This window comes from Melozone crissalis, unplaced genomic scaffold, assembly GCF_028551555.1.
Source record: "Melozone crissalis strain CALT ecotype California unplaced genomic scaffold, PUWL_Pcris_2 ptg000096l_1, whole genome shotgun sequence".
Classification (NCBI taxonomy): Eukaryota; Metazoa; Chordata; class Aves; order Passeriformes; family Passerellidae; genus Melozone; species Melozone crissalis.
Genome location: NW_026535873.1, coordinates 2,837,589 through 2,864,058, shown reverse-complemented (window position 1 = coordinate 2,864,058; position 26,470 = coordinate 2,837,589). Strand labels below are relative to the sequence as shown.

At 51.9% G+C, this 26,470-nt stretch overlaps 2 protein-coding genes across 2 annotated transcripts in view; one reads left to right on the top strand and one right to left on the bottom strand.

Moving 5' to 3' along the window:
* The window catches only part of LOC128947332 (olfactory receptor 14J1-like), a 38,054-nt gene extending 17,770 nt beyond the window's left edge, over nucleotides 1-20,284 (top strand). The window contains exons 2-3 of the mRNA XM_054291584.1: nucleotides 15,809-16,329; nucleotides 20,225-20,284. Of these exons, the coding sequence (XP_054147559.1) occupies nucleotides 15,809-16,329; nucleotides 20,225-20,284 (581 nt within the window). The remainder of the gene's footprint in view (nucleotides 1-15,808; nucleotides 16,330-20,224) is intronic.
* A 1,054-nt stretch (nucleotides 20,285-21,338) lies between these two features.
* On the bottom strand, nucleotides 21,339-22,283 carry LOC128947346 (olfactory receptor 49-like). Its single transcript, XM_054291598.1, is given in 1 exon segment — nucleotides 21,339-22,283. A coding segment is annotated over 1 exon segment (945 nt).
* Between the last annotated feature and the right edge of the window lie 4,187 nt (nucleotides 22,284-26,470).

Here is a 26,470-nt window from a genome sequence, read left to right as displayed (position 1 = left end):
ATGTGGGGGCAGAACCTGTTTCCGTTGCTGGGGTGACGGGGTGATCACAGCAATTGACCCTGTTGGGAGCTGAGGGGAGCCTGACTGGGAAGGAGTGGCAGAAACATCCTATTGTGACTGGCCCAGAGGCCCCGTGGATTCTGGGCATAGACTTCCTCTGGAACAACTCTACAAAGACCCAAAGGGACTCAGGTGGGCGTTCGGAATAGCTGCTGTAGAGGCAGAGAACATAAAGCGGTTGAACACCTTGCCTGTACTACCATAAAGCCCATCTGCAGTAGGACTCCTGAGGGTGGAAGAGCAACGAGTGCCAATTGCCACCCTGACCGTGCACCGCCAGCAGTATTGAACAAATTGAGATGCCATGATCCCCATCCACAGAATGATCCATGAGCTGGAGAGCCAAGGGATGGTCAGCAAAACCCACTCACCCTTCAACAGCCCCATCTAGCCTGTGCACAAATCTGACAGGGAATGGAGATTGACTGTGGGTAATCGTGCATTGAATGAAGTGACTCCACTGCTGAGCACTGCCATTCCAGACATGCTGGAACGCCAGTACGAGCTGGAGTCCAAGGCAGCAACGTGCTTTACCACTATAGATATTGCCAATGCGTTTTTCTCCATTCCTTTGGCAGCAGAATGCAGGCCTCAGTTTGCCTTCACCTGGAGGGGTGTGCAGTCCACCTGGAACCAACTGCCCCAGGGGTGGAAGCACAGCCCCACCATCTGCCATGGACTGACCCAGGCTGCACTGGAAAAGGGTGAGGCTCCAGAGCACTTGCAGTGCATTGAGGACATCATTGTGTGAGGGAACACAGCAATGGAAGTGTTTGAGAAAGGAGAGAAAATCATCCAGATTCTACTGGAAGCTGGCTTCACCATCAAGAAAGCAAAATCACAGGACCTTCCCGAAAGATCCAGTTCCTGGGTGTAACGTGGCAAGACAGATAGCATCAGATTCCCACTGAGGTCATCAACAGGAGCACCGCAAAGTCTCCACCAACAAACAAGAAGGAAACACAAGCTTTCCTGGGTGCCATAGGTTTTTGGAGAATGCACATTCGTGCGTACAGCCAGATTGTGAGCCCTCTCCACCTGGTCACCTGCAAAAAGAACAATTTCCAGTGGGGCCCTGAGCAGAAACAAGCCTTTGCCCAGATCAAGCAGGAGATCACTCATGCAGTAGCCCTTGGCCCAATCAGGACAGGACCAGAGGTGAAGAACGTGCTCTACTCTGCAGCCGGGAACCATGGCTTGTTCTGGAGCCTTTGGCAGAAGGTGCCTGGGGAGACTCGAGGCTGACCACTGGGATTCTGGAGCCGAAGCTACAGAGGGTCCGAAGCCAACTACACTCCCACAGAGGAGGAAATCTTGGCCACCTCTGAAGTAGTTCAAGGGGCCTCAGAGTGACTGGCATGGAGGCACAACTCCTGGCACCCTGAATACCGGTGCTGGGGTGGATGTTTAAAGCAAAGGTTCCCTCTGCCCACCACGCCACTGACGCAACATGGAGTAAATGAATTGCCATCATCACACAGCATGCCTATATTGGAAACCTGAATCACCCTGGGATTTTGGAGATAATTACAAACAGGCCAGAAGTTGAGAACTTTGGTCTCACTGACAAAGAGGAGCAAGAACAAGTGACAAGGGCTAAAGAACCTCCACTGTACAACCAACTACGAGCAGAAGCACACCACGCTCTTTTCAAGTTCCTGTCACATTGTAGGGATGAACTGAAAGTGGAAAGCAGCTGTATGGAGCCCCGCATGACAGGCTGCACAAACTACCAAAGGAGAAGGTGGATCAAGTCAACTTGAGGAACTCAAGGCCGTTCAGCTACCCCTGGACATTGCTGAAAGAGAGAAGTGGCCAAAGCTCTACCTTTATACTGATTTGTGGATGGTAGCCAATGCTCTGTCAGGTTGGCTGAAAAGGCCAACTGGCAGTGTAGAGAAAAATCAATCTGGGCTGCTGATGGATGGAAAGACATTGCCTCTTGGGTAGAAAATCTGTCTGTGCATGTCCGCCATGTAGATGCCCATGTCCCCAAGAGTTGGGCCAGTGAGGAACACCAAAACAATGAGCAGGTAGGTCAGGCTGCAAAAATATCGGTGTCAAAGATAGACTTAGATTGGCAACATAAGGGGGAGTTGTTCCCAGCTTGATGGGCCCATGATGCCTCAGGCCATCAGGGCAGGGATGCCACCTATAAGTGGGCACGAGACCGAGGGGTGGATTTAACCATGGACAGTATTTCTCAGGTTATCCATGACTGTGAGACGTGTGCTGCCATCAAGCAGGCCAAGCGAGTGAAGCCCCTCTGGTACAGTGGGCGGTGGCCCAAGTAGAAATATGGGGAGGCCTGGCAAATTGACTCCATCACACTGCCCCAGACATTTCAAGTAAAGCGCTCTGTGCTGACCATGGTAGAAGCCACCACTGGATGGCTGGAGACCTACCCTGTGCCTCACACCACTGCCCCTAACACCATCCAGGGCCTGGAAAAGCAAATCCTGTGGAGACATGGTGTGGAAGGATCGTCGTCCATTTGTCCCAGGTGCCCACGGGGTTGGGTTTCTTACCTAGGTATGGGTACTCATTTGGTGATAGGGGCACTTCCACAAGGCATGTTGAGACTAGATCATCCACGCTTCCCATGGCCATGCAAAGATTGTCTGGCTTTAATGATTTTGCCAAAGTGACCCAGATGTTTTGTTTTGGCTGAGGGATGATCCACCCGGTGGTCATTTGGATACGGATGAGGGCGCTGATAAAGACGATGGCAACGGTGGCACTGGTACTGCTGCGGGGTGCCCTGGAGGGTATCGCAGGAAGAATCATACTTCTTCTTTCCCAGTGGGTAGTTTTCACTTGTGGATGGTAAAACCACACATTAGTTGACTTATTTTAAGACATTCTTAAATATTCTTAAGTTCCCCCTATACCAACTCCTTCCAATCACGCCCTTCACTTTTTTAAGGGAAGTTTGAGGCAGGGAAAAAGGAGTAGTTTCAAGAGGGGAAAGAGGGAAGGGTAGGGATAAAGGGTCACTGGTAGAGGGATGGAAAAGGGAGGGGTGTTTGAGGCATTTGAGGTTGACATGGACATTATCAGTGGGATATATCTACGTGTGATGAGTGTCCTTGCCACAATGTTTGGATATGTGAATTGCTTTTTTTCTTCATCTCCAAGAGAAAGCTGCTTCTGTGGCATGGTGGGAGAGGGAGCTGACTTTGTGTTCATTCGAGGGGTCGTCTTCAGATCTGTGTTCTACGTAGGGACTGAGAAATCTTCTGGGAATCCACCGGGGTCCTGTATCTGTAGAAACACAAGCATATTCTGTCACCCACATAATGAGAGGCTATGGCCCTTCAACAATTTTAGATTCATGATTCTGGTCAAGTACTGGAGGTCTTTCTTTGAGGTGTGTGTACATGTTGTTATGAAAGTGCCTTAAGACAGGGGGGGTTGGTTCTTTTTGAGAGCAATTCGTGAAATATATATGACATTAGAATTAATGAAATTCGAATAATGTAAAGTACTTTGCACAGTCTCTCTTGTATAGAGAGAGCCGGGGGCTATGTACAAATCACAAACGGGAAAGACACTGCTGTGGAACGTGCCTTGAGCTGTTTTATTTTTCAGCATCAGTTTCATTACATGGTTGTGACATTGCGAAGATGTCAGCAGCTCACATCCCAAGCAGCAGACCAAGAAATTAATAGTACAACTTACTTTATAAGTTTTTTGACCAACCTCACAAAGCAGAAGCATATTGGCAGTGTTAGTGTTCAAAAACACATAATCACGGGGGATTATATGCGGTGCTTTTTATAAAGAGCTCTGGGAATCGGGGTACATTCAACCCAAATCTGATTCTGACCATATATCCAAAATGATCATGTTTTATACTCTATCGCTACATAACTTTCACGTTAATTATTAAACTTATATTGTTCTATTGTATACATAAATTTAGCCCCTCTCTGAATTTCCAACATAGTTTCTCATTATTCTTCTTATGGTTATATAATAATTACATTTATTATTAAACAATCATCACATCTAACAATTATATAATTTATCATACTGGCAGTTGATCTGGGAAAGCACAAAGCCTAACATTTTAGATTCTATCTTTAACTTTTTCCAGGGCTCCATTATCACTGGCAGTCTGTGTATCATAACACATTCTAGAATTTATTTATTTACAGCAACCTGTAATATATAATAATAGGTAGAATTTGATATACGCTGTAATTTATTTATTACAATAGAGATAAAAAATGGAAAAGAAGAAAAGAAAAATCTTAAAGAAACAGAAAATTCCACTGGCTCAGGTGGCCACAGCAGACAGAGCCTCTGGCATCAGCTCTATGTACAGCTCTAGCAGCACAGCCAGCTGAGCCCCCACACACGAGGCTGAGTCTCCATGCCCTGTGCAGCTGATCTTGCAGCCTTTAGATGGTGGAATATCACCCATGCTGTATTGCTCAGGGGACATGCAGTGTTTCAAGTGCCAGCTGTGACACGTGTGAAATACAAAGCTGTGTTTCCTGTCAGGTACAAACAGGCAATGTGTGTATTTGTGATTGCGATACGTGTGGAGACCAACAATGGGAGGGTTGCAAATTCTAATAATAACTGAGAAAAATAAAGCATGGAAGAAGGCCTTTGAACCTGTCTTTTGTTTGCAATTAACCTTGGTTGATTGAGGAGCATTTGAATTAAAGCGTTAAGGATGTTGCTCTTAGCTTGTAGTTAATCGATAAAGAGCTCCGCAATAATAACCTTTTGAAGTGTAATTTTAGAATATTGCTTGTATCCTTGAAACTATAGCTTTGGAATATATATAAAGGAAACCTGCTTATCTCACACCTTAACAAAACAGAGAAAAGCAGCTTGAGAAAGGAAGATGAACATAAACTTGAGGATTTACATTTTTGACCAAGGGAAGCTTGACATCACTGTTAGATTTATAGTCTCTGTAATCAAAAGGTGGAGCCACATCTGGGGAACTGGACTCGACCAGAAGGGATCCGTCTTTCTTCTTTCAGAAACTGGACCACTACCATTTGGGCATACTCCTTTTTGGGATACATACTGAGAAAAATTTAATCACAATAGTGTATAGAATTGCGACAGAAAAATTGGGAATAGAAAGTGCTGATGAGTAAAAATTGGAAAAGAAACTGCTGAGAAAGCTGATGAATAGCCCTATAAATACCTGTAAGCCTCAACTGTTGGTGTGCAGTTGGAGGGAAAATTTCCCCCATTGTGCCCAGTGCTGTATTGCTCATATTTACCATATTAAATAATTAATTGATTGCTGTTGTAGTGTGTTTTTAAGTTTCTTGTTTTGTTCCCCCATTTTATGTATTATTCCCCCCCTGTTCTTTGTAAGACGGTTCTTCCCCCTCCAGCTTTCCTGCCACAGTGTCTTTGGCAGTTATGTTACCACGGTTACCCCTGCCCCCGTTATTTGTCAATCTCCCAAGTTACATAACTGCTCCTCCCTTATCCCACCATATAAGTAAAGTTTTCCTCCTCCCTGGGCCCAGTCAATCACCCCCCACTCCTCCCTGCTTTCGAGAACATTCTTCTCCCTGGGGGTCGTAGTTGGCTGGCATCCCAGGGCCCCTCCTTTGTTCTATGTTTATTGGATAAGTTCTTGTGTCAGTTTTCTTATGTACCTCCCCACATGTTCCCCTATTGGTTAGCTGGGCTTCCCCTCCCGTCTCCACCCCTTCCCTGTAAAACTTTGTCTCCCCCCGTGTTCGGGGCCATTTTGCTGTGGGTTTTCCACCTGTTGGTTTGCCCTGTGCTGCATGTGGGCTCTTCAATAAACCGACGTTTTACCCCCAGCAAGTGGTCGCCTCCTCTCTCGTCTCGTCCAGCGCGAACCCAAGTCCGCAATCCAGCCCAGCCCGAGGCCAGGACACCAAGGGGGGCTGGCCTCAGATGCGCAGGGGCGTTGGCCGCTTTACCCTTTCAGCTAGCCGGACTTAGGGCCGTGAACGCCCTCGCGCAGTTTGCCGTCCAACGTGGGGGCCGACGAAGTGGACTTTTGACCATGGACTGGACCCTGCGGAGTTGGGATTTACTTACCCTCTGGACGCCAGACTACCCCGGGTAGTAGCAGGCTTCGTTTTAGAAGCAGCGCTCCCCGGCGGAAGGGAGTCGGGACTCCTCGCACCCTCAGAGGACGACTCCCCGAGACGAGTGACCCTCACCTGGTTTTTTCTTTGTCGCCGCAGCAGGATTGGTGAGTTCGGGCCCCGTCCCGGGGACTCTCCGGCTTCCCCTCTGCCTTTTTAACTTTCCCTAGGGGTATATGCCCTGCGTTGGGGACCTACCCCCCGCCTTCTCTACTTGAGGTTTTTCCTCGCCCCCGCGCCATTTTTGTTTTCTCTTCCCTTTGGGTGCCGGATTTCCCCAGACGTGGGGCCGGACCCATCACCCAATCTCTTTTTCCCTCCGGCTGTTTACCCAGACTTTGGGGCAGTGGGGGGGGCAGGGGCCGGCGGCGGGCGGCTCATTGTTTAAGTTCTCGTTGTTTCCTGGGCGTGCGGTTGCGTCATCAGAGGATTTTCCCCCTTTCTAGCGGTAGCAGTTTCTGCTCTAGAAAGGCGCCATGGGTGCCGGCTTGGGAAAATCCCAGAAGGAGGTTTATTATGTTGTGAAGGGTTTGTTGCTTGGGGGTGGTCAAAAAGCCCGCGAGCAGGAGTTAAAATGTTTAGTTAAGTGGGTATTTTCTAAGTTTCCCGAGGTCTCCCCGGAACGCGTAAAAGAGCCGCGGTTTTGGGCAGCCGTTGTGGCAAAATTAGAAGAGGCCATAAATTCCGGGGAGACAAAACTGGCCACCGTGGCGTATTGCGCGCGCAGAGTGCATGCGACACTCGGCGAACCTGTGGAGCCTAAGAAATGTCCCGCGGTTTCTGGTTTGTCCCCTCGTTCTCCTCGTTCAGTTGCCCTTGTCCCCCAAACCTTTCCCTCGTCCCGTAGGCAAGAGCCCTCGAGGGGGATTTTGAGGGCCGACCAGAGGCAGGGGGTCCATCCTGCCCCTGCTCCCCCTCGACCGGCTCGGCCTCCCCCTTCGAGGAGCCCTGGCCAGGCTCCTTCTCTTCCCTTACCCTCTACCCCGGTCCCCAAGTCCCCGGTTTGAAACCCCAAAGTTGTTCGGTTTTGCGAAGACCCTCAAAAGGGGTCCCTTGGTGCCCGAGATGGCGGCGGCCACGCGGCCGCTCCCGCCAGGGCTCTTTCTTCTCCTCCTAACCCTTTCCTCCCTGATGCCAACCCCTTCCTTCCCCTGGACCCAACCTCTTTTTCGGTCGTCCCTCCCCCATCTCTTCCCTCTGCTCCTTCCATTTCTCCGCCCTCCGATCCTCCGTCGGCTCCTCCCCAGGTTCCTCCCCCGGTTCAGCCCCCTGTTTACTCCTCCCCTGCTCCACCTTCATACTCTGCTCCGCCTCCGAACTCCACCCAGGGGGCGGAGAGGGGCGGTGTGCCGCGCCCACTCCCTCGCCCTGCCCCATTGCCAGACCCCGCCTCAACCTCCTCCAACTCCGGTTCCCACGCTCCCCCTTCCGGTTCTCACGCCTTGTGTTCAGGGTGGGGGGGGATGGAAGACTGGAAGCTGGGGCAGGCGCCTTTATTGGAAGCTGCTCCGGTTACGTACCACCTCAGCGGGGAGGGGAGCCCCCAGGCCCAGTGTGTGCCTTTAGCACAGGCCCGGATTAAGGAACTGTGCAAGGCGCAGAAGGACTACTCCCGCGGGTCTGAATACTTCCGGGGTATGCTCCGGAATGCCCTTGCACAGGGAGATCTGGTGCCGGCGGACCTGAGGGCCCTTTTGTCTAGTTTAACAAGACCCATGGAGTTTAGGGTCTGGGTGGGGGAATGGAGGAGGGAGATAGTGGAGGTTCTCCCAATTCTTTGGGGGAATCCTTCATTGTCTCATGACGCGGAAGGTTTGGCAATTTCCCAAGAACATCTTTTAGGCGAGGGACAGTGGGCAGAGGGGATAGCTCAAGCAAAGGCCTTGTTCCCGCCTCAGCTTGTAGAGACCGCTAAGGCAGCAGAGCGGGCCTTTTATAAGCTAGAGGTGGTGACCTCCCAATGGGAGGACGATGAAGTCCGGCAGGGGCCGCAAGAGCCTTACATGGTTTTTATCGAGCGCCTCTACAGATACGTGGAGGCGCAGGCAACCGGGGACGACGACAGGGAAAAGATGCTCTGGAGGATGGCGTATAGCAACACCAACCTAGAGTGTCGGAAGGCCATCGGGAGGCTCCCTTGAAGTCCCCGGCCCACGGTGGAAGCCATGATAGAGGCAGTGGTAGGCCAGGTATCCTTACCATCGCGGCCTAAAAGAGCCTCAGTGGCTTTTGCGGAGGACCCCGAACCGGACTTCTTTGATATGGAAGCTGCCCCCGTTGCTGGGCCCCCAACACCCGGGTCCGGCAGAAGATCAACAGCCACCCACCCCTGCCACCTCTGTGGCAAGACAGGGCATTGGATGCCTCAATGCCAGATGCGATTAGATTATTTGGAGTATAGAAGGAAGCGGGAAAAGGAGGAGAGTAAGGGCACAAAAAACTAGGCCTGGAGCGCAGCCCCTCCGTGCATGAAGACAAAAATGCGGCAGGCCACTTAACAACAAGCAGGGAGGGAGGAGACGAGAGAGAGCTGCCGTACACACTGCCGGATTTGTCTTACTTAGTACCAGACTTGACACATACCTGTGGTATTCAGCCTACACCTGCGCTTAACACCATGTCCTCTGTTTCTCCCTACAGGCTGCAGCTAACTAGGGACTTTTATCTCCCTAGTAGTGACATCCAGCTGGTGTCTGTCGACCTGCAACACCCGGGTCGCTGGAGGAAACTTGGATGTTGCAGGTGGACAGTCGTCGGGGACACAAAGCACACACCGCAAGACATTCACATCGTCCCTGGTCTGGTAACTACCGACCGGGACCGTTTCGCGGTAGGGCTGTACTGTGTCCGACCCCCACTCTTCCTCCCTAAGGGACAGATCATTGCCCAGGCTATTCCGGTTCCAGATAAAGATCATTGGAAGAACTCCGTGGAGAGGACATCGCCTCCAACAGTAGCCTGGGCACAGCTGGTGGGGAGGGAGAAGCCCCGCCTGACTTGTCAGCTCTCGTTGGGAGGGGACAGAAAGATCGTGAGGGGTCTTTTGGACACAGGTGCGGATGTGACGATCATTCCCTCTCAGGAGTGGCCGTCACATTGGGACTTGCAAAGCGCTGCAGGTACAATCTCAGGTGTTGGGGGCCTTCAATTGGCCAATCAATCTAAGAGCATTGTGCAAATTAAGGGGCCCGACGGGCAATTGACTTCTATACGCCCGTTCGTTTTAGATTACACCGAGCCTCTCTGGGGAAGAGACCTACTAGCCCAGTGGGGAGCCAGAATTGACCTCCCAAAGGCTCCCCAGGTTTTTCGGGCAGTGGCCACTGAGGAGCGCAAGACCTGGAAGCTGAATTGGCTGTCAGATAAACCAGTACAGGTCTTGCAGTGGCCACTCAACAAGCAAAAATTAAAAGCGCTCAATGAGCTCGTTCAGGAGCAGTTACTGAAAGGCCACCTGGTGGAGACAATGTCACCTTGGAACTCCCCAGTGTTTGTCATTAAGAAGCCTAATAAGGACAAGTGGCGGCTCCTGACCGACCTCCGCCAAATTAACGAACAAATAATGGACATGGGTCCTCTTCAGCCAGGGATGCCCTCCCCAGCAATGCTCCCCCAAAACTGGAATTTGGCAGTTATAGATATAAAAGATTGTTTTTTCCAGATTCCCCTGCACCCAGACGATGCCCCGCGCTTTGCATTCACGGTTCCGTCCATCAACTGTGAGTCCCCAGCCAAGCGCTGTCATTGGCGAATGCTTCCGCAAGGCCTAAAGAACAGCCCTGTGATCTGCCAATGGTATGTCGCTTCGCTGCTGTCACCCATACGTACAGCCCTCGGGGATGCCGTCATCATCCACCATTACATGGACGACATCCTCGTGTGTGCACCCGACCACAGTCTGCTTGCTCATGCGCTTGACCTGACAACCAATGCGTTGGTTGCTGCAGGGTTCGAGCTCCAGCAGGACAAAATTCAGCGGATGCCACCTTGGAAATACCTGGGCCTCGAAATCACAAAGCGGACCATTGTTCCGCAGAAATTGGCTATTAGGACGAAAGTCCAGACCCTAGCGGATGTCCATCAGCTGTGTGGGTCTTTAAATTGGGTGAGACCCTGGCTAGGCATTTCAACTGAGGACCTAGCCCCCCTTTTCAATTTGTTGAAAGGGGGAGAGGGGCTGAGTTCCCCTAGGGCTCTCACCCCAGAGGCAGGGGTGGCCTTGGAGAAGATACAGAAAGTTATTTCGGCCAGGCAGGCCCACCGTTACCATCCGGGCCTGCCCTTCAAATTTATTATACTGGGAAAATTGCCACACCTCCATGGCATGATACACCAGTGGGACACCAGTGTAAGGGACCAGGGGCTGGGTGATCCCCTCTTAATTATAGAGTGGGTGTTCCTCAGCCACCATTGGTCCAAAAGAATGACACGGCCACAGGAGTTGGTAGCCGAACTGATCCTCAAAGCAAGATCGAGGATCAGGGAGCTGGCGGGGTGTGATTTCGCATGCATACATATCCCAATTAAATTAGAATCAGGACAACTCAAATTAAAGGCCTTTGAAGAACTGCTGCAAACTAATGAATATCTTCAGTTTGCACTCGACAGCTACACCGGGCGCATCGCAGTAGATCGGCCGGCCCACAAATTATTCAATTCAGAGTTTAAATTATCGCTGAAAAAGATTCAGAGCAGGAAGCCGCTGGATGCCTTGACAGTTTTCACCGACGCGTCTGGAGCATCCCACAAGTCAGTGATGACTTGGAAGGATCCTCAGACTCAGCAGTGGGAGACTGATGTTGTTGTTGTGGAGGGCTCTCCACAAGTTGCTGAGTTGGACGCAGTCGTCAGGGCATTCCAGAGGTTCCCTGGGCCTTTTAATTTGGTTACAGATTCTGCGTATGTCGCAGGTGTAGTGTCTCGAGCTGAGTCTGCGGTTCTTCAAGAGGTCACCAACAAAAGATTATTTGAGTTGCTTAACAGGCTCATCAAGCTAGTCTCCCACCGCGAGCACCCTTTTTATGTTATGCATGTGAGATCACATACTGATCTGCCCGGGTTTATTGCGGAAGGCAACCGTCGTGCCGACTCTCTGGCCGCGGCTGCTGTTACACAGGCCCCTCTCCCAGACGTGTTCGGCCAGGCTAAGATCAGTCACCAACTTTTCCATCAGAATGCGCCTGGCCTGGTCCGGCAATTCAATCTGACGCAGGATCAGGCCAAGGCGATAGTGGCCACATGTCCCCAATGCCAACAAGATCAGATGCCTACTGTGGCCTCGGGGGCCAATCCCCGAGGTTTGGCGAGCTGCGAAGTGTGGCAGATGGACGTGACGCATATCCCATCTTTTGGTCGATTGTGTTACGTCCACGTCTCTGTTGATACCTTCTCTGGGGCTATCTATGCTTCTGCCCACACAGGTGAAAAGGCAGCGGATGTCCAGAAGCATCTGCTTCAGGCATTCGCTGTCTTGGGCATCCCTAGGGCCCTAAAAACAGATAACGGCCCTGCGTATACCTCCAAGGAGCTGCGGAGCTTCCTGCAGCAATGGGGAATAGTCCATAAGACTGGCATCCCCTATTCCCCGACAGGCCAAGCCATGGTGGAGAGGGCCCACCAGAGCCTTAAGAAGATCTTATCCCGGCAACAACCGGCGATGAAGGTGGAGACCCCCCATGTCTGGCTGTCAAGGGCATTGTACACGCTTAACTTTCTAAATTGCTCTTTTGACAGCCAAAATCCTCCAGTGGTCCGGCATTTCGGCAGTCACCAGCAGCTGCAGCCTAAAGCCAGGCCACCGGTTCTTGTAAAAGATCCGGAGACCTGGCGGACGGAGGGGCCCTTTGACCTGGTGACCTGGGGGAGGGGATATGCCTGCGTGTCCACTCCCTCAGGCCCCAGGTGGATTCCATCTAAGTGGGTCAGGCCCTTCGTCCCGAAACAGAGGACCAAGAAAGAGGCAGTACCACAGGTCCGGCAAGCTTGTTGGCGTCGGCGGAGGAAACCACACCATCAATCTTTGTCTTTCTCTCTGGATCTCCCCCCAGTTACAGAAGAGCCCTCTCCTCCAGCTTCTCCTCCACCCCTTGACCTCCTATGTCACGTTTCCTTCCATTCGCCCCCTGCTCCAGCTCTTACCCCTCGTATGTTTTATTTAAATTGGTTGTTCGGGGAAGAACCATTTTTGTGAGTATGTTATGTCTAACTGTTACCTTTTTGCTTTTTAGTACATCTCCCCAATTTACTTTTGAATTTTGCTCCCCTGATCCGCGAGCTGGTCCTGAGAAAGTGACAGTGCCGGGTGCGAGCGCGTAACACCTCGGTCCCATGGAAAAAAGCGATTCCGCATCTGTAACCTCTCTTCGGAGGCAGTGAGAGCCGCTGATGGAGAGGGGCCCACCACTTCACCTGTCCGCCATCCATGGGCCGATGGACTTTGCAAAGCACTTGGCAAGACCAGCCGCGGGTCCCTGCGTTTTAAGTTCATTATAGACTTTTCCATTCATTTAATTTTATTTGTTAAGAAACGGGGAGATGTTGTAGTGTGTTTTTAAGTTTCTTGTTTTGTTCCCCCATTTTATGTATTATTCCCCCCCTGTTCTTTGTAAGACGGTTCTTCCCCCTCCAGCTTTCCTGCCACAGTGTCTTTGGCAGTTATGTTACCACGGTTACCCCTGCCCCCATTATTTGTCAATCTCCCGAGTTACATAACTGCTCCTCCCTTATCCCACCATATAAGTAAAGCTTTCCTCCTCCCTGGGCCCAGTCAATCACCCCCCACTCCTCCCTGCTTTCGAGAACATTCTTCTCTCTGGGGGTCGTAGTTGGCTGGCGTCCCAGGGCCCCTCCTTTGTTCTATGTTTATTGGATAAGTTCTTGTGTCAGTTTTCTTATGTACCTCCCCACATGTTCCCCTATTGGTTAGCTGGGCTTCCCCTCCCGTCTCCACCCCTTCCCTGTAAAACTTTGTCTCCCCCTGTGTTCGGGGCCATTTTGCTGTGGGTTTTCCACCTGTTGGTTTGCCCTGTGCTGCATGTGGGCTCTTCAATAAACCGACGTTTTACCCCCAGCAAGTGGTCGCCTCCTCTCTCGTCTCGTCAGCGCGAACCCAAGTCCGCAATCCAGCCCAGCCCGAGGCCAGGACGCCAAGGGGGGCTGGCCTCAGATGCGCAGGGGCGTCGGGCGTCGGCCGCTTTACCCTTTCAGCTAGCCGGACTTAGGGCCGTGAACGCCCTCGCGCAGATTGCTGCTTGAATATTGGCCAAGTCAAGCTTCTCATTTATAACAGGTGCAGGGCAGAGACACCGTGGGACAGCCTGGGCTGCACAGGGCACAGGCATGTGCAGCAGCTGCAAGACAGCCCTGCCAGAGCCAACTTGGGCAGCACTTTGGCCATGGCTGCTGGGCCTAGGCCTGAGGCAGGAGCCGGAGACAAGTGACCCTTGCAGGCCTGGGGCCTCATTGCCTCCTTGTCCCTGCTCAGCAGCCTGGCAGGGGCCGCCCCATGCTCCTGCCCTTGCCATTGCACATCCCCACATGCCAGTGCCCATCCTGGCAAGAGCCCTGAGCAAGGAGGGAGGGACAGCTTCTGCCTGGCCAGGGGCTGGGGCTCAGGCCTTGGCCCTTGGCATTCCTCAAACACATCCAGCTTTGCTCAGCACCAGAGACACCTTAGCCTTGTTTGTGCCCAGCTGTCATCATTGCCTCCAGTGTTCTGCTCTAACTGGAACCTGGGGACACTTTCTCAGTGGGACCCATTAAAACTTCAAAAAGTTCAGAGTTTCAATTTAATTTTGAGTTCTTGAGAAGTTTTTGAAGACACTCTCAGGGACTGGGTCTGATGTAAACAACACCAAATCCCCAAGAGGCTCATTAACATCCTTGTGCTGTGTCTGTGCTGCTGAGCTTTAAAGGAACAGCTCTTCCCAGCACCAGCTCCTCTCCCAGCCCAGCCCGGCTGAGGGCTCTGCCTGCAGGCACTGAGGGACAGGAGCCAGGCAGAGACAGGCTAAAGGCAATTAGGATTGGGAAGACATTGAGCTGAGACTTCACTTGGGGAAAGATCTTCACAGCCCTGTGCATGGCAATGTCCCCTGTGCTCCTGGAGGGATCTCCTGAAGCCAGCACAACTCACAGCCTGGGGGATGTGTCAGGACGACTTCCCAGTTTCTCTGGGGCACAGGAACAGGAGGAGGAGGATGTGCTGCAGAGCGGGGCTGCCCTGGGCACCGTCAGAGGGACAGGGCAGGACGGCTCCTGCTGCCAGGGACGGCTGCAGGTGCTGAAGCTGGGGCTGCAGCCAGGGCTGCCCAGGGCTGTCCTGCAGAGCAGCTCCTGCAGCCCTCAGGGCTCTTGGCCAGCCCACGGCATGGGCCACCTGCCAGGGGCAGCTCTCAGCCTGCCTGGCAGCTCCCCATGGACGCTGCAGGGGAGAAGGTGGAGGTGGAAGGAGCCACCCCCATCAGGGCAGATTCCTCCTGCTCTGGAGATGGTGCTGCATGGCCAGGGCTGCTCTCAGCTTTCTCCTCAAGGGAAGAGAAAAGGGGCTGTCAGCTTTGGTTGTGTCACTGAGACTCCTGCACTGTCACCCTGGGCACCAGCAGATGGGTCTCAGATCTCCCTCAGAAAGTGCCTCCTCAGCCTCCTCTCCCTACAGACAGCAGCAGCAGCTCCTTGGCTTGCAGCATCTCTGTTTGTCTGGCCTGCTCTTAAGGCCCTGCTGCCAGGGAGATGCCCCTGGGCAGTGCCCTGTGCTGGGAGGGGTCTGCAGGGCAGAGCTGAGCCCCCAGGGCTGGGCTGGGCTCTGGCAGCACTGGCAGGGACAAGGCTTGGATAGAGAGAAACAGCTCCCCCGTAGGCACAGCTCCAGGCTGCAGAGAGCCAGAAAAACCCTTGGTATCCCATCTTGTCCAGCTGCACAGGGAGAGGGAAAAGGGCTTAGAGAAATTTACTTTTAAACTGGAGTCTTTAAAAACTCGACTTAATTTTTCAAGCTTGATCACCCTGAACTACAGGTAGGTGGAATGTGCAAAGGGCACCTGTGTGGGGACCAGCAGGTCTGACTGCAATGGGGCAGAGGGAGCCCTGTTTTCCCTGTGGCCTTCCACGGGGTTCAGGCTGAGAGCAGTGCTTAAGATGAATCAGTAACTCAGAAGCATAAACCCAAGATCAAGAATAAAATATTGACAGAAGCTTCCCCACAGGAAGAGAAATAGTTTTGAGGGAATTTCTAAAATAACCCCATAGGATTGTTTCCAAGAGCTTGGTCTCCGGTTGTCAATATCTTGTTTCAACAGTCCACCATGCCCAGAGTGAAGGAATGTCCAACAGCAGCTCCATCAGGCACTTCCTCCTGCTGGCATTGGCAGACACGCGGCAGCTGCAGCTCCTGCACTTCTGCCTCTTGCTGGCCATCTCCCTGGCTGCCCTCCTGGGCAACGGCCTCATCATCAGCGCCGTAGCCTGTGGCCACCACCTGCACACGCTCATGTTCTTCTTCCTGCTCAACCTGGCCCTCAGCGACCTGGGCATGATCTGCACCACTGTCCCCAAAGCCATGCACAATTCCCTCTGGGACACCAGAGACATCTCCTACTCAGGATGTGCTGCTCAGCTATTTATGCTTGTTTTCTTGATTGGAACAGAGTTTTCTCTCCTGACCATCATCTGCTATGACCGTTATGTGTCCATCTGCAAACCCCTGCACTACGGGACCCTCCTGGGCAGCAGAGCTTGTGCCCACATGGCAGCAGCTGCCTGGACCAGTGCCTTTCTCAATGCTCTGCTGCACACAGCCAATACATTTTCCCTGCCCCTGTGCCATGGCAATGCCCTGGGCCAGTTCTTCTGTGAGGTGCCCCAGATCCTCAAGCTCTCCTGCTCACACTCACATTACCTCAGGGAACTTGGACTTATTGTGGTTAGTGGTTTTCTGTTGTTTGGCTGTTTTGTGTTCATTGTTTTCTCCTACGTGCAGATTTTGAGGGCTGTGCTGAGGATCCCCTCTGAGCAGGGACGGCACAAAGCCTTTTCCACCTGCCTCCCTCACCTGGCCGTGGTCTCGCTGTTTGTCAGCACCTCATTTTTTGCCTACCTGAAGCCCCCCTCCATCTCTTCCCAATCCCTGGATCTGGCCCTGTCAGTTCTGTACTCAGTGGTGACTCCAGCCCTGAGCCCCCTAATCTACAGCCTGAGGAACCAGGAGCTCAAGGCTGCAGTGTGGACACTGATGACTGGATGGTTTCAGAAGCATTATATTGCTGGCCAGTTTCTGCAAATCACTTGTAAAAAAAGTCATCTTTGATAGTTCTTTTTTTTTTTGGTTGAGGCATTTTTTTTACTTTTGTTTTAGTCTATTAATCTTGTCCACAAAATAATTGTTGATGCCACTTCTGATTTTTGGTTTCTCTCCATCATTGCTGTAGCCCTAGACAGTGTCAATAAGGAGCTGTGCTCTCAGTGGCTTTAAATGATCTCCCAGCAGTTTTCCTTGGAAATCCCTCTTTTCTTCCTTTCTCTGTACCTGCAGCAGCAATGTCTGGAGCAGAGCTGGGGGCAGGTAAGGGGCAGTACCGCAGCTCTGCTCCTGCTGGCCACACCATTCCTGATCCAGGCCAGGAGCCATTGGCCTTCTTGCCCACCTGGGCACACTGCTGGCTCATGTCCAGCCTGCTGTCCATCAGTGCCCCAGGTCCCTTTCTGGCTTACTGCTGTCCAGCTGTTAGCGTTCAAAAACACATAAGCACGGAGCAATTATATGCGGTGCTTTTTATTAAGAGCTCTGGGAATCGGGGTATATTCAACCCAAATCTGACTCCGACCATACATCCGAAATGATCATGTTTTATACTCTATCGTTACATAACTTTCATGTTAATTATTAAACTTATATTGTTCTATTGTATACATAAATTTAGCCCCTCTCTGAATTTCCAACATAGTTTCTCACTATTCTTCTTATGGTTATATAATAATTACATTTAATTACTAAACAATCATCACATCTAACAATTATATAATTTATCATACTGCTTACGCAGGTGCAGTTGATCTGGGAAAGCACAAAGCCTAACATTTTAGATTCTATCTTTAACTTTTTCCAGGTTTCCACTATCACAGCCACTCTGTCCCCAGCCTGTAGCAATGCAGGGGTTGTTGTGGCCAAAGTGCAGGACCCGGCACTTGGTCTTGTTCAACCTCATCTTGTTGGAGTTGGGCCCTGGACCCAGCCTGTCCAGGTCCCTCTGCAGAGCCCTCCTACCCTCCAGCAGATCTACACTCACACCCAGCTTGGTGTCATCTGCAAATTTGCTGATGCTGGACTCAGTCCCCTCATGCAGATCATCAGTGCAGATATTGAAATCTACGCTGGCTGGCTCTGATCCCTCAGCCATCCTGTGGGTGCCCTGGGATGGCACTCAAGGTGATCTGTTCCATAACCTTGCCGGGCACTCAGGTCAGGCTGACAGGCCTGGAGTTGCCCAGCTCCTCCTTCCAGCCCTTCTTGGGGATGGGCTCACATTGGCACCTCCAGTCCTCTGGGACCTCCCTGCTGAGCCAGGACAGGTGGTAAATGATGGGTAACAATATCCCCCCAACAAGGAATGGAGGTTTCCTTACCCCTCCTTTTGCCATTAATGTATTTATAAAATCATTTTTATTAACCTTCACAGAAGTGGCCACGTTAAGTCCTAATTGAGCTTCCACCTCTCCAGTTTTCTTTCTGCATTACCTAGGAACATCCTCAAACATTTCTTGAGTTGCCTGCCTGTCCTGCATTTGGCTACATAATGATTTTGTCATTTAAGGGGTATAATTTAATTTGCTCCCTACCCAGCCAGACCACTCATTTTCCTTGGCATATCACTTTTGGGATGCTTCTGTTCCTTCAAAATTTCTTTCTTGAAAGGTGTCCATCCTTCCTGGACACGTTTGTTTTTAAGGGCTGCTATATTTTTAAGGGCTGATTTTAAAAATCAGTACCTGAGGTCGTACTCCCCAAACCAGTCCTGAATAGGCCAAAGTCTGCTCTCTGTAACTCCAACGTACAAGATTCTTTGATGCCCCTCCTTTCTCAGAATGTGTAAAAAATCAATAAATTCATGGTCACTGTGCCCCAAACAGCATCTGACAACCACATCTCCCACCAGCCCTTCTCTCTTTGTGACCAGCAAGAGACAGAGCTTTCCTTGGCAGTGGGAATTGCAGGAAACCTCCCCAAAGTGCACCTTGGAAGGTTCAGCCTGGTACTGAGAAGAAAGCAAAGTCCCTCACAGGGCAGCATGTTGGTGCTGGAGGTGTGGCAGCGTGAGGCTGGGCCATGGCCGGGCTCTGTGTGCCAGGAGCCGGCAGCACTGGGTGCAGGGAGCCCAGAGAGAGCACAGCAACACTGGGTGAGAAATGCTGGGGCATAGTGAGATGGGCGAGTGCAGCCGGCCAGGGCAGAGGAGCAGCACGCCCAGGGGGCACAGCCTGCAGGACAGATGGCCAAGGGCTGGGCAGGGCTGGCAGGGCCACAGGCACCCAGGCCTTTGTGCCCTGGCCTCGGGCAGCGCCTCTGGAGGCCCCACAGGAGGAACTTTCCTGGCAGGGGCTGCACTTTGCTTCTCCCTCGGCCTCCCTGCAGAGGCTGGCAGGGTCTGCAGGTTGATGCATTTTGTCCTTGCCGCCCCTCACATCCCCCTGGCCCACCAAGAGCCCCGAGGCAGCCGTGAGGGACAGGCCCTGCTGGCCCAGGCTGGGCTCAGGGCTTGGCCTTTCTGCTTCCTGCAGCCAAGCCAGGCCTTGCTCAGCATTGCAGTTCCCTGCTCACAGCCTTGGGCTCCCTGCAATCCTGCCCTCAAGGATCTGCTCTCACCAGGCCCTGGGCAGCCTTGGGCACTCCCTGCCCTCACTGGGGCCCAGCCATGCTCCAAGGCACTTGGAGTTTTGCTGCTGACTCCTTCAGCAGCTTCTCCATCCTTCTCTGCGTGCCTGAGGCTCCTGGAGCCAGCCCCAAATCCAGCGTGGTGCTGATTAAAATACAGAAAGCGCTCAGGTGCTCTTTGTCTCCCTTCCATTGTCTTTGAGTCTCCAGGGCTTGTAGAGTGATTGGAGTCAGTTTGGAGTTATCTTCAGGAGGAAGATGTCAAAATGCACCTCATGATTTTTGTTTTTTTAATCACATCAGAATTTTTTTATTTTTTAGTTATGAGAAGAGGGGATAGAAGCATTCCCTAGGTGATCTGGATGCTGAATGTCTCCTTAGGAGGTCTGGGCATGGATAAGAATGAGCCCCTTGCAGGCTGAGCCTGTTTGGACAATCGGCTCCTCACCCCCAGTCTCACCATGTCTGACAACGCCCACCTGGGACTGACATCCCAAAAAAAAAAAAAAAATTAAGCATTTTTCCTTATAAATAAAATTTATTAATAACAAAATTAGAGTTATATTATCTTTATTTAGGATAGTCTTAGACAATATTTTTATTACCTAATTTGTATATTTATATTAAAATTTGATACATTTCTAGCAACCAAGAAAATTATTCATCATTGGTTCCAAGTAACACAATTCCCTTCATGAATTAATTAATTAATTTCTATTGGCTATTTATTTCTTTCTCTTTACGTTAATTAGGTATATTTGTAGTCTTTTTGTCATCTTTTTTATCATCTTTTTCTCAGACAGGGTTGGGGGGGCAGTGCACTTCGAGGTTCCCGGAGACATTTCTGGGGCACATTTGGGGCAGTTTTGGGTCTGGGGAGGGAATTCAGAGAGAACTTGAGGGTCTGGAGGATACTTGGGGAAGCCGGGTGGGCACTTGGAGGGGCACTCAGGGATTCTGAGCAACAGTTCAGGGTCCGGGGCAGCACTTGGGGGTCCAGGGGGACCCTTGGAGGTCACGGAGGGGAATTTGGGGCCCTTCAGGATCCGGGCGGGCCCTTAGGGGCCTCGAACGGGGCTGTCTGGGGTGCGGGGGGTGATGGGAGTTGTAAGCGCGGGTATCATACGGTTTAACGGGGCCGCGGAGCATCGGCGGAGTTCTGGGCGCAGCTGCAATGGCTCTCGGTGTGGCACAGGGCATGAGAGGAGATGAAGTCCCGGCTGGACTGGCGCTGGTCGTGCGCCGCGGAGCATGATGGGAGCTGTAGTCCTGGAAGTGGTTGGAACGAAATGTTTGGGAGTCCGGGACGGCTCTTGGGGGACACCTTTGAGTCCGAGCCCCGACTTGAGATCTTCTGGGGGAACGTAAACGGCACGGGAGCCCTTGGGAGAAGCTCGGAGAGCTCCAACCAGGCTCTTTAGGGCGTGGGTTGCGGCCGGAGTTTTAGGCGCGGGACTGTGTTCTGAGGGGCTCTGGGGCCGCGGGGGACGAGAGGAGATGAATTCCCAGAAGTGGCTGTACCGGCCATCTGTGGGGGTGGGAGCACTCAGGGGTTCGGGGGTGCTTATGGGAGTCCCGAATGGGCGCTGAGGGGGCACTGTGGGATCCTGGAGGTTCTGTGGAGCGCGGGACATGATGGGCGTTGTTGTTTTGGCTGCAATTGGGCTCAATCGGCCCGCAGGGCATGATGGGAGCTGTAGGCAAAACCAGAAAATACGGCACCTACCCAAGGCACCCCTCTCGAGGCCCCGGCCTCTGGCGCTGAATGGCTGCAGGCTGTGATGGGCGGGAGCCTCGGCAAATGGGAGGCGGTGGAGGCGGGAGCAGCCAATGCACCCTCTCCTGTCCCTCCCAGTACAGACCAGTCCCTCCCAATACACCTGAGTTCGTTCCCGGTCCCTTTCCAATTCCCCCCAGTCTTCCCCACCTGCTCTCAGTGACTTTGCGATTCCAAACCTAGACACTGGGGCTGCTGGCTGTCCCAGGGAAGGAGCTGGACAAGATGTCCTTCGCCCAGGAGCTGTAATTTGGATTGTCACTTGCCGCTGTTCTTCTGAACTCTTCTCTGTTACGCAGATTGGCCCTTAATGAGCTGGTGGCTCTCCAGTAAATGGTCCTGGGAGCAGCCAGGGCAGAGAATGAACTGAGTTTCTCCTCTTGCCATTGTCGGTGCCATGTCTGGGTGTGCAGATGAGTCTCTTATCTCTTGACCTGAGGCAGCCCTGTTTGGAGGCTGCACTCACAGGCACTGCTATTGTGTAACAGATGACACCAGATTCTTGGGATGGCTTTCCAGAAATGCACCATGGTTAGGGGAAAAGCTTTGTTCTTGCCCTTGCAATGGATTTGCTCAGGGCCAGGATCACAGGTTTGTTCCGAAGGCTGTAGATGAATGGGTTTAAGAATGGGTACAGGACTGTATTCAGCAGAGCTACAATTCTGTTGGTGCTCAAGGAAACAGATTCTGCAGGACGTGTGTAGAGAGCAATGCAGCTCCCGTAGGCAATGGATTAGGTGATGAGATGGGAAGAACACGCAGTCAAAGCTTTCTTCCTCCCAGAGGCTGCTGGAAGATGCAGAACACAGAAAAGGATGCAGATGTAAAATGCCAGAGTCAAACACAAGGAACCCAGCACAACACAGGATATGAAGACAGAGTCTATTTTCCAGAGCAGGCTGGTGTCAGAGCAGGACAGTTTGAACAAGGGGGAGTTGTCACAAAAGAAATGGGGGATCTTGGAGCCACAGAAGGACAGCTCAGAGAGGAAGAGCAGCCGGTAGCTCAGCAGGGCAAAGCTGAGGATCCAAGCAGCAACAACCAGGCGGACACAGAGCTGAGGCTTCATGATGGCAGCATAGAGCAAAGGTTGGCAGATGGCAACATAGCGGTCAAAGGACATGACAACGAGCAGCATGAACTCTGTGCAGCCCATAGCAAAATAGAAATAGTTTTGGGCAAAGCAGCTGCTAAGTGAGAGAGTGTTCTGACCAGAACTCAGCATCACAAACAGTTTGATGCTTGTGGAGGATGTAAACCAGATTTCCAGGAAGGCCATGTTGCTGATGAAAAAGTACATGGGGGTTTGCAGGTGGTGATCCACACACACGAGGAAAATGATGGTTGCATTCCCCATCACTGTTGTCAGGTACATGAGCAGAAGGACCAGAGAGAAAAATACCTGCAGCCTTGGATCCAGCTCTGGAAAACCCTCTAGGATGAACTCAGTAACTGCTGTTTCATTTTCTGGTCCCATGCTGAATTCCAGCTCATCCTGCTGAGACAGGAACATGGCAAAAACAAGTGGGAAAATTTCACAGTCTGGACAAACATTTCTATCCTTCCTTCTCTGTTTTTTTCTTTTCCTGCAGTCTTGCTATAGAGCACAGAGATCGTGCTTCAAACAATTCTCACACCCTGATTGTTCTGTTTACCATTTCAGGTAGAGATGCCAGGGGTTTATTGTGTTCTTTCTACCTTTTCCAAACACTCCCAAAAAGTTCTTTCACCAGAACAGAGGATTCTAAAGAGTTCTTGGCTATTTCCCCCCTTTCGTGGGAAATTCCCAGCTCACTCAGACCTACTGCAAAATCTGTCACACCAATGTGCCAAAAACCTGTCATCTACAGCGCAAACACTAAACTGTGAAATTACATCCAATCTGTACATTGAAGTTCCTTGTTTCTACTTTTCAGTACCTGCCTTTGGACAGGAGTCCCTGAGGATCTGTTGATTCCAAAATAAGCAATCCCAAGTATCTCTTTTGCAACCCTCTGCTTTCTTCCACAGCTTTTCCCTCTCTGGCTCGTCAGGAAAGGAGTGGGGAGGGCAGAATAGGGACCAATTATAACTTGGTTTTTGAGTGCTCCAAATGAGGACTGGAATTTATTATGGATCCACACAGAGTGTCACAATCTGAGCTGTCTCCTGTCTGCACCAAAATGCACCTGTTCCCATGCAGTCCTTCATTGCCATTGATAGCAAATAACCCAAGTGCAGAGTGAGAGATTCGTAATTTTTGCTTTGTGTGCCAGATGGGAGCACCCAGCCTCCAAATGTTCTCTTGTCTCTACTGGTTACAGAGGGAGCCTCAAGACAACAAATTCTCCTGGGTGCCTGCAGGGAATAGATTAAACTCACTTTTCAAGTCTCAAATGCTGGATTAATTAAGTAATTAAGTTACTCTGTTTTGAAATCAAAATGCACAGCTAAGGAAAGATACATGAGAAAAATATATGCAATAAAGACTGTATTTTCTAATAAAGTCTAAAATAAAGCTATGTCTAAGAAAAAGGTATTTTCCCTTTCAGGTTTTTTGATTTGCTTTTAGACATGAAGAGCAGAGCAGGTGACTTTGAAAATAGGATTATTTAAAATGCCGGGGAGAAGAGGAGAGGGAGGGTCTGAAGCAGTGAAACAAAGCTCTGTTGATGACAACCAGAGCACCGAAGTCACTGGACCCCTGGGTGGCCCAAGGACTCTCCCATCTCATTGTCCACACAGAGCAGAGCAGAGGCTGGTCTGAGACAGGCCATCAACTTGAAACCAAGTGACTGAGCTCAGTCAAGAGCCCTCAAAATGAACCAGCTCCAAAATGAACAAAAATTAGTCACCTTCGAAATTAACTGTGGGACTGAAATGTTTGGGAGCTCTCCAGGTGGGGCCTCGGGGCAGCCCTCGAGATGAGCAGATCCTGCTGTGCCCGGGCCGATTCTTGTGCATAAATGCAGTGACCACCAGCATGGCTGGAGGCTCTGATGCTTCAGAGACTCCTGTAGCGCGGGTATCATACGGTTTAACGGGGCCGCGGAGCATCACGGGAGTTCTGGGCGCAGCTGCAATGGCTCTCGGTGGGGTGAGGGGCATGACGGGAGATAAAGTCCCGGCTGGAATAACGCTGGACTTGCGCCGCGGAGCGTGATGGGAGCTGTAGTCCCGAGAGTGGCTCGAACACAATGTTTGGGGGTCCGGGAAGACGCTTGGAGGACACTTTTCCGTCCGAGGCGCGACTTGAGGTTCTCGGTGGAACTTAAATGGTTCGAGAGCCCTTAGGGGGAGCTCGGGGAGCTCTAACCAGGTTCTTAAGAGCGCGGGGCACGGCAGGAGTTTTAGGCGCCTGACTGTGTTCTGAGGGGCTCTGGGGCCGCGGGGGATGGGAGGAGATGAATTCCCAGAAGTGGCTGTACCGGGCATCTGTGGGGTTGGGATCACTCAAGGGTCCGGGGACGCTTTTGGGGGGTCCCAAATGAGCGCTGAGGGGGCACTGCGGGATCCTGGAAGGTGTGGGGGACACTTATGGAACAGATGGGGGCGGATCCCGGTGTTCTGTGGAGCGTCGAGCATGACGGGAGTTGTAATTCCGGCTCTAATTGGGCTCAATCGGGCCGTGGGGCATGATGGGAGTTGTAGGCAAAAAGGAAAGGCGCCAATCTAGGCACCACCCCCAAAACCGGGTCCCTTGTGCTGATTGGCTGCGGTAGGTGATTTGCGGGAGCCTCGGCAAATGGGATGTGGTGGAGGCGGGAACAGCCCATTCACCCTCCTCCAGCCCCTCCCGGTACTGCCCAGTCCCTCCGAATACGCCTGAGTTTATTCCCAGTCCCTTCCAGTTCACCTCAATTTCATCCAGAGGATGCCCCAGTGTCCCCAGTCTTCCCCGCAATGTCCCCAGTGTCCCCAGTTTGCCCCAGTATCACTCCCAGTATGTCCCAGTGTACCCCCACAGTCCATCCCCCTCCACCCAGATTCCCCCTCAGTATTCCTCGTATTCCCAGGTTGTCCCACTCCTCCTCAGTATCACTCCCAGTATGTCCCAGTATCTCCCACAGCCTTCCCAGTGTTCCCCAGTATGTCCCAGTCCTCCCCAGTGTTTCCAAGGACAGTTGAATTTCTGTCGGCGGCCGTGGCAGCCAAACGCAGCAATGGGGTCAGTGCAGTGCCCATGGCCACAGCCCCTTGCAGTGGCCCCGTGCAGCTTGGGCTGATGATCCACCCTCACAGCTGGCCCAGGGCAGCTCTGCAGTGGCTTTGGTGGCACCTGGGGCCGGCACACACCTGAGCAGTGTGTCTGTTTGCAGTGGGGAAACTCAGGAGTTTCAGATTGCTTCAAAAAATCCCCAAAAGGGGAAAACTCCTCTTAGGCTGAGTGCAGCCAGCTCTGCAAGCATAGCAGGTCCCAGGGGAGTGAGGACAGACAGGATGGGGCTGGGCAATGTGGAGCAAGGTTGTCCACACTGGGTCAGAGCTCCAGGCACAACTTCTGTGTGCAGGCCAGAGCTGCTGCGGAGAGACCCTGGGTCAATATCAATCACAGAATGCTGCAATTACCTCTGCTTTGAAGAGAAATAAAATAAAATACATCCTTTAAAATACGAATGCGTATTTTTTACAAGTTCTTTGAAATCTTTCTCCATAAGTGGACTAGGAAAACTTTAACGACCCTCTCAGGGCTTTGGTGTTGTTTACATCAGACTCAGTACCTGAGAGTGACTTCAAAATACTTCTCAAGAACTCAAAATTAACTTGAAACTCTGAAGTTTCTTGAAGTTTTAATGGGTCCCACTGAGGAAGACGACTGAGAAAGTGTCCCTAGGTTCCAGTTTGAGCAGAACAGTGGAGGCAGTGATGACAGCTGGGCACAAACAAGGCCAAGGTGTCTCTAGTGCTGAGCAAAGCTGGATGTGTTTGAGGAATGCAAAGGGCCAAGGCCTGAGCCCCAGCCCCTGGCCAGGCAGATGCTGTCCCTCCCTCCTTGCTCAGGGCTCTTGCCGGGATGGGCACTGGCATGTGGGGATGTGCAATGGCAAGGGCAGGAGCATGGGGTGGCCCCTGCCAGGCTGCTGAGCAGGGACAAGGAGGCAATGAGGCCCCAGGCCTGCAAGGGTCACTTGTCTCCTGCTCCTGCCTCAGGCCCAGGCCCAGCAGCCATGGCCAAAGTGCTGCCCAAGGTGGCTCTGGCAGGGCTGTCTTGCAGCTGCTGCACATGCCTGTGCCCTGTGCAGCCCACGCTGTCCCACGGTGTCCCTGCCCTGCGCCTCTGTCCCTGCAGGCTGTCGGCATCCCCCGGCTGCTCCACCTGGCTAGCCCCTTCCTTTGCTGACAGCTTTGCCTCCTGCCTGCCTCTGCCTGCCCACACAAAGCCTGGGGCTGATAGCAAAAGGGTTCATTCCATGTTTACCCTGCCTGTGAACTTTCAGCACAGGAACAAGGCATGCAGGGGCTGCTTCCCCAGCAAGGATGGTTGGAAGAGAAGAAGACATCTGGCTCAAGGGTGCAGGGATAGAGAAAACAAGGAGTGAATCTGGGAACGTGGGGTGGCTTTTATGGAAGTGGGTAAATTGTAATTCACATTTCGGGTCTGTATATAAGGAACACCATGGTACAATTACATGTTCACTAAGGTTAGGAGTTATCCCATTTTGGACCTTAAGCCTGAATAAATGA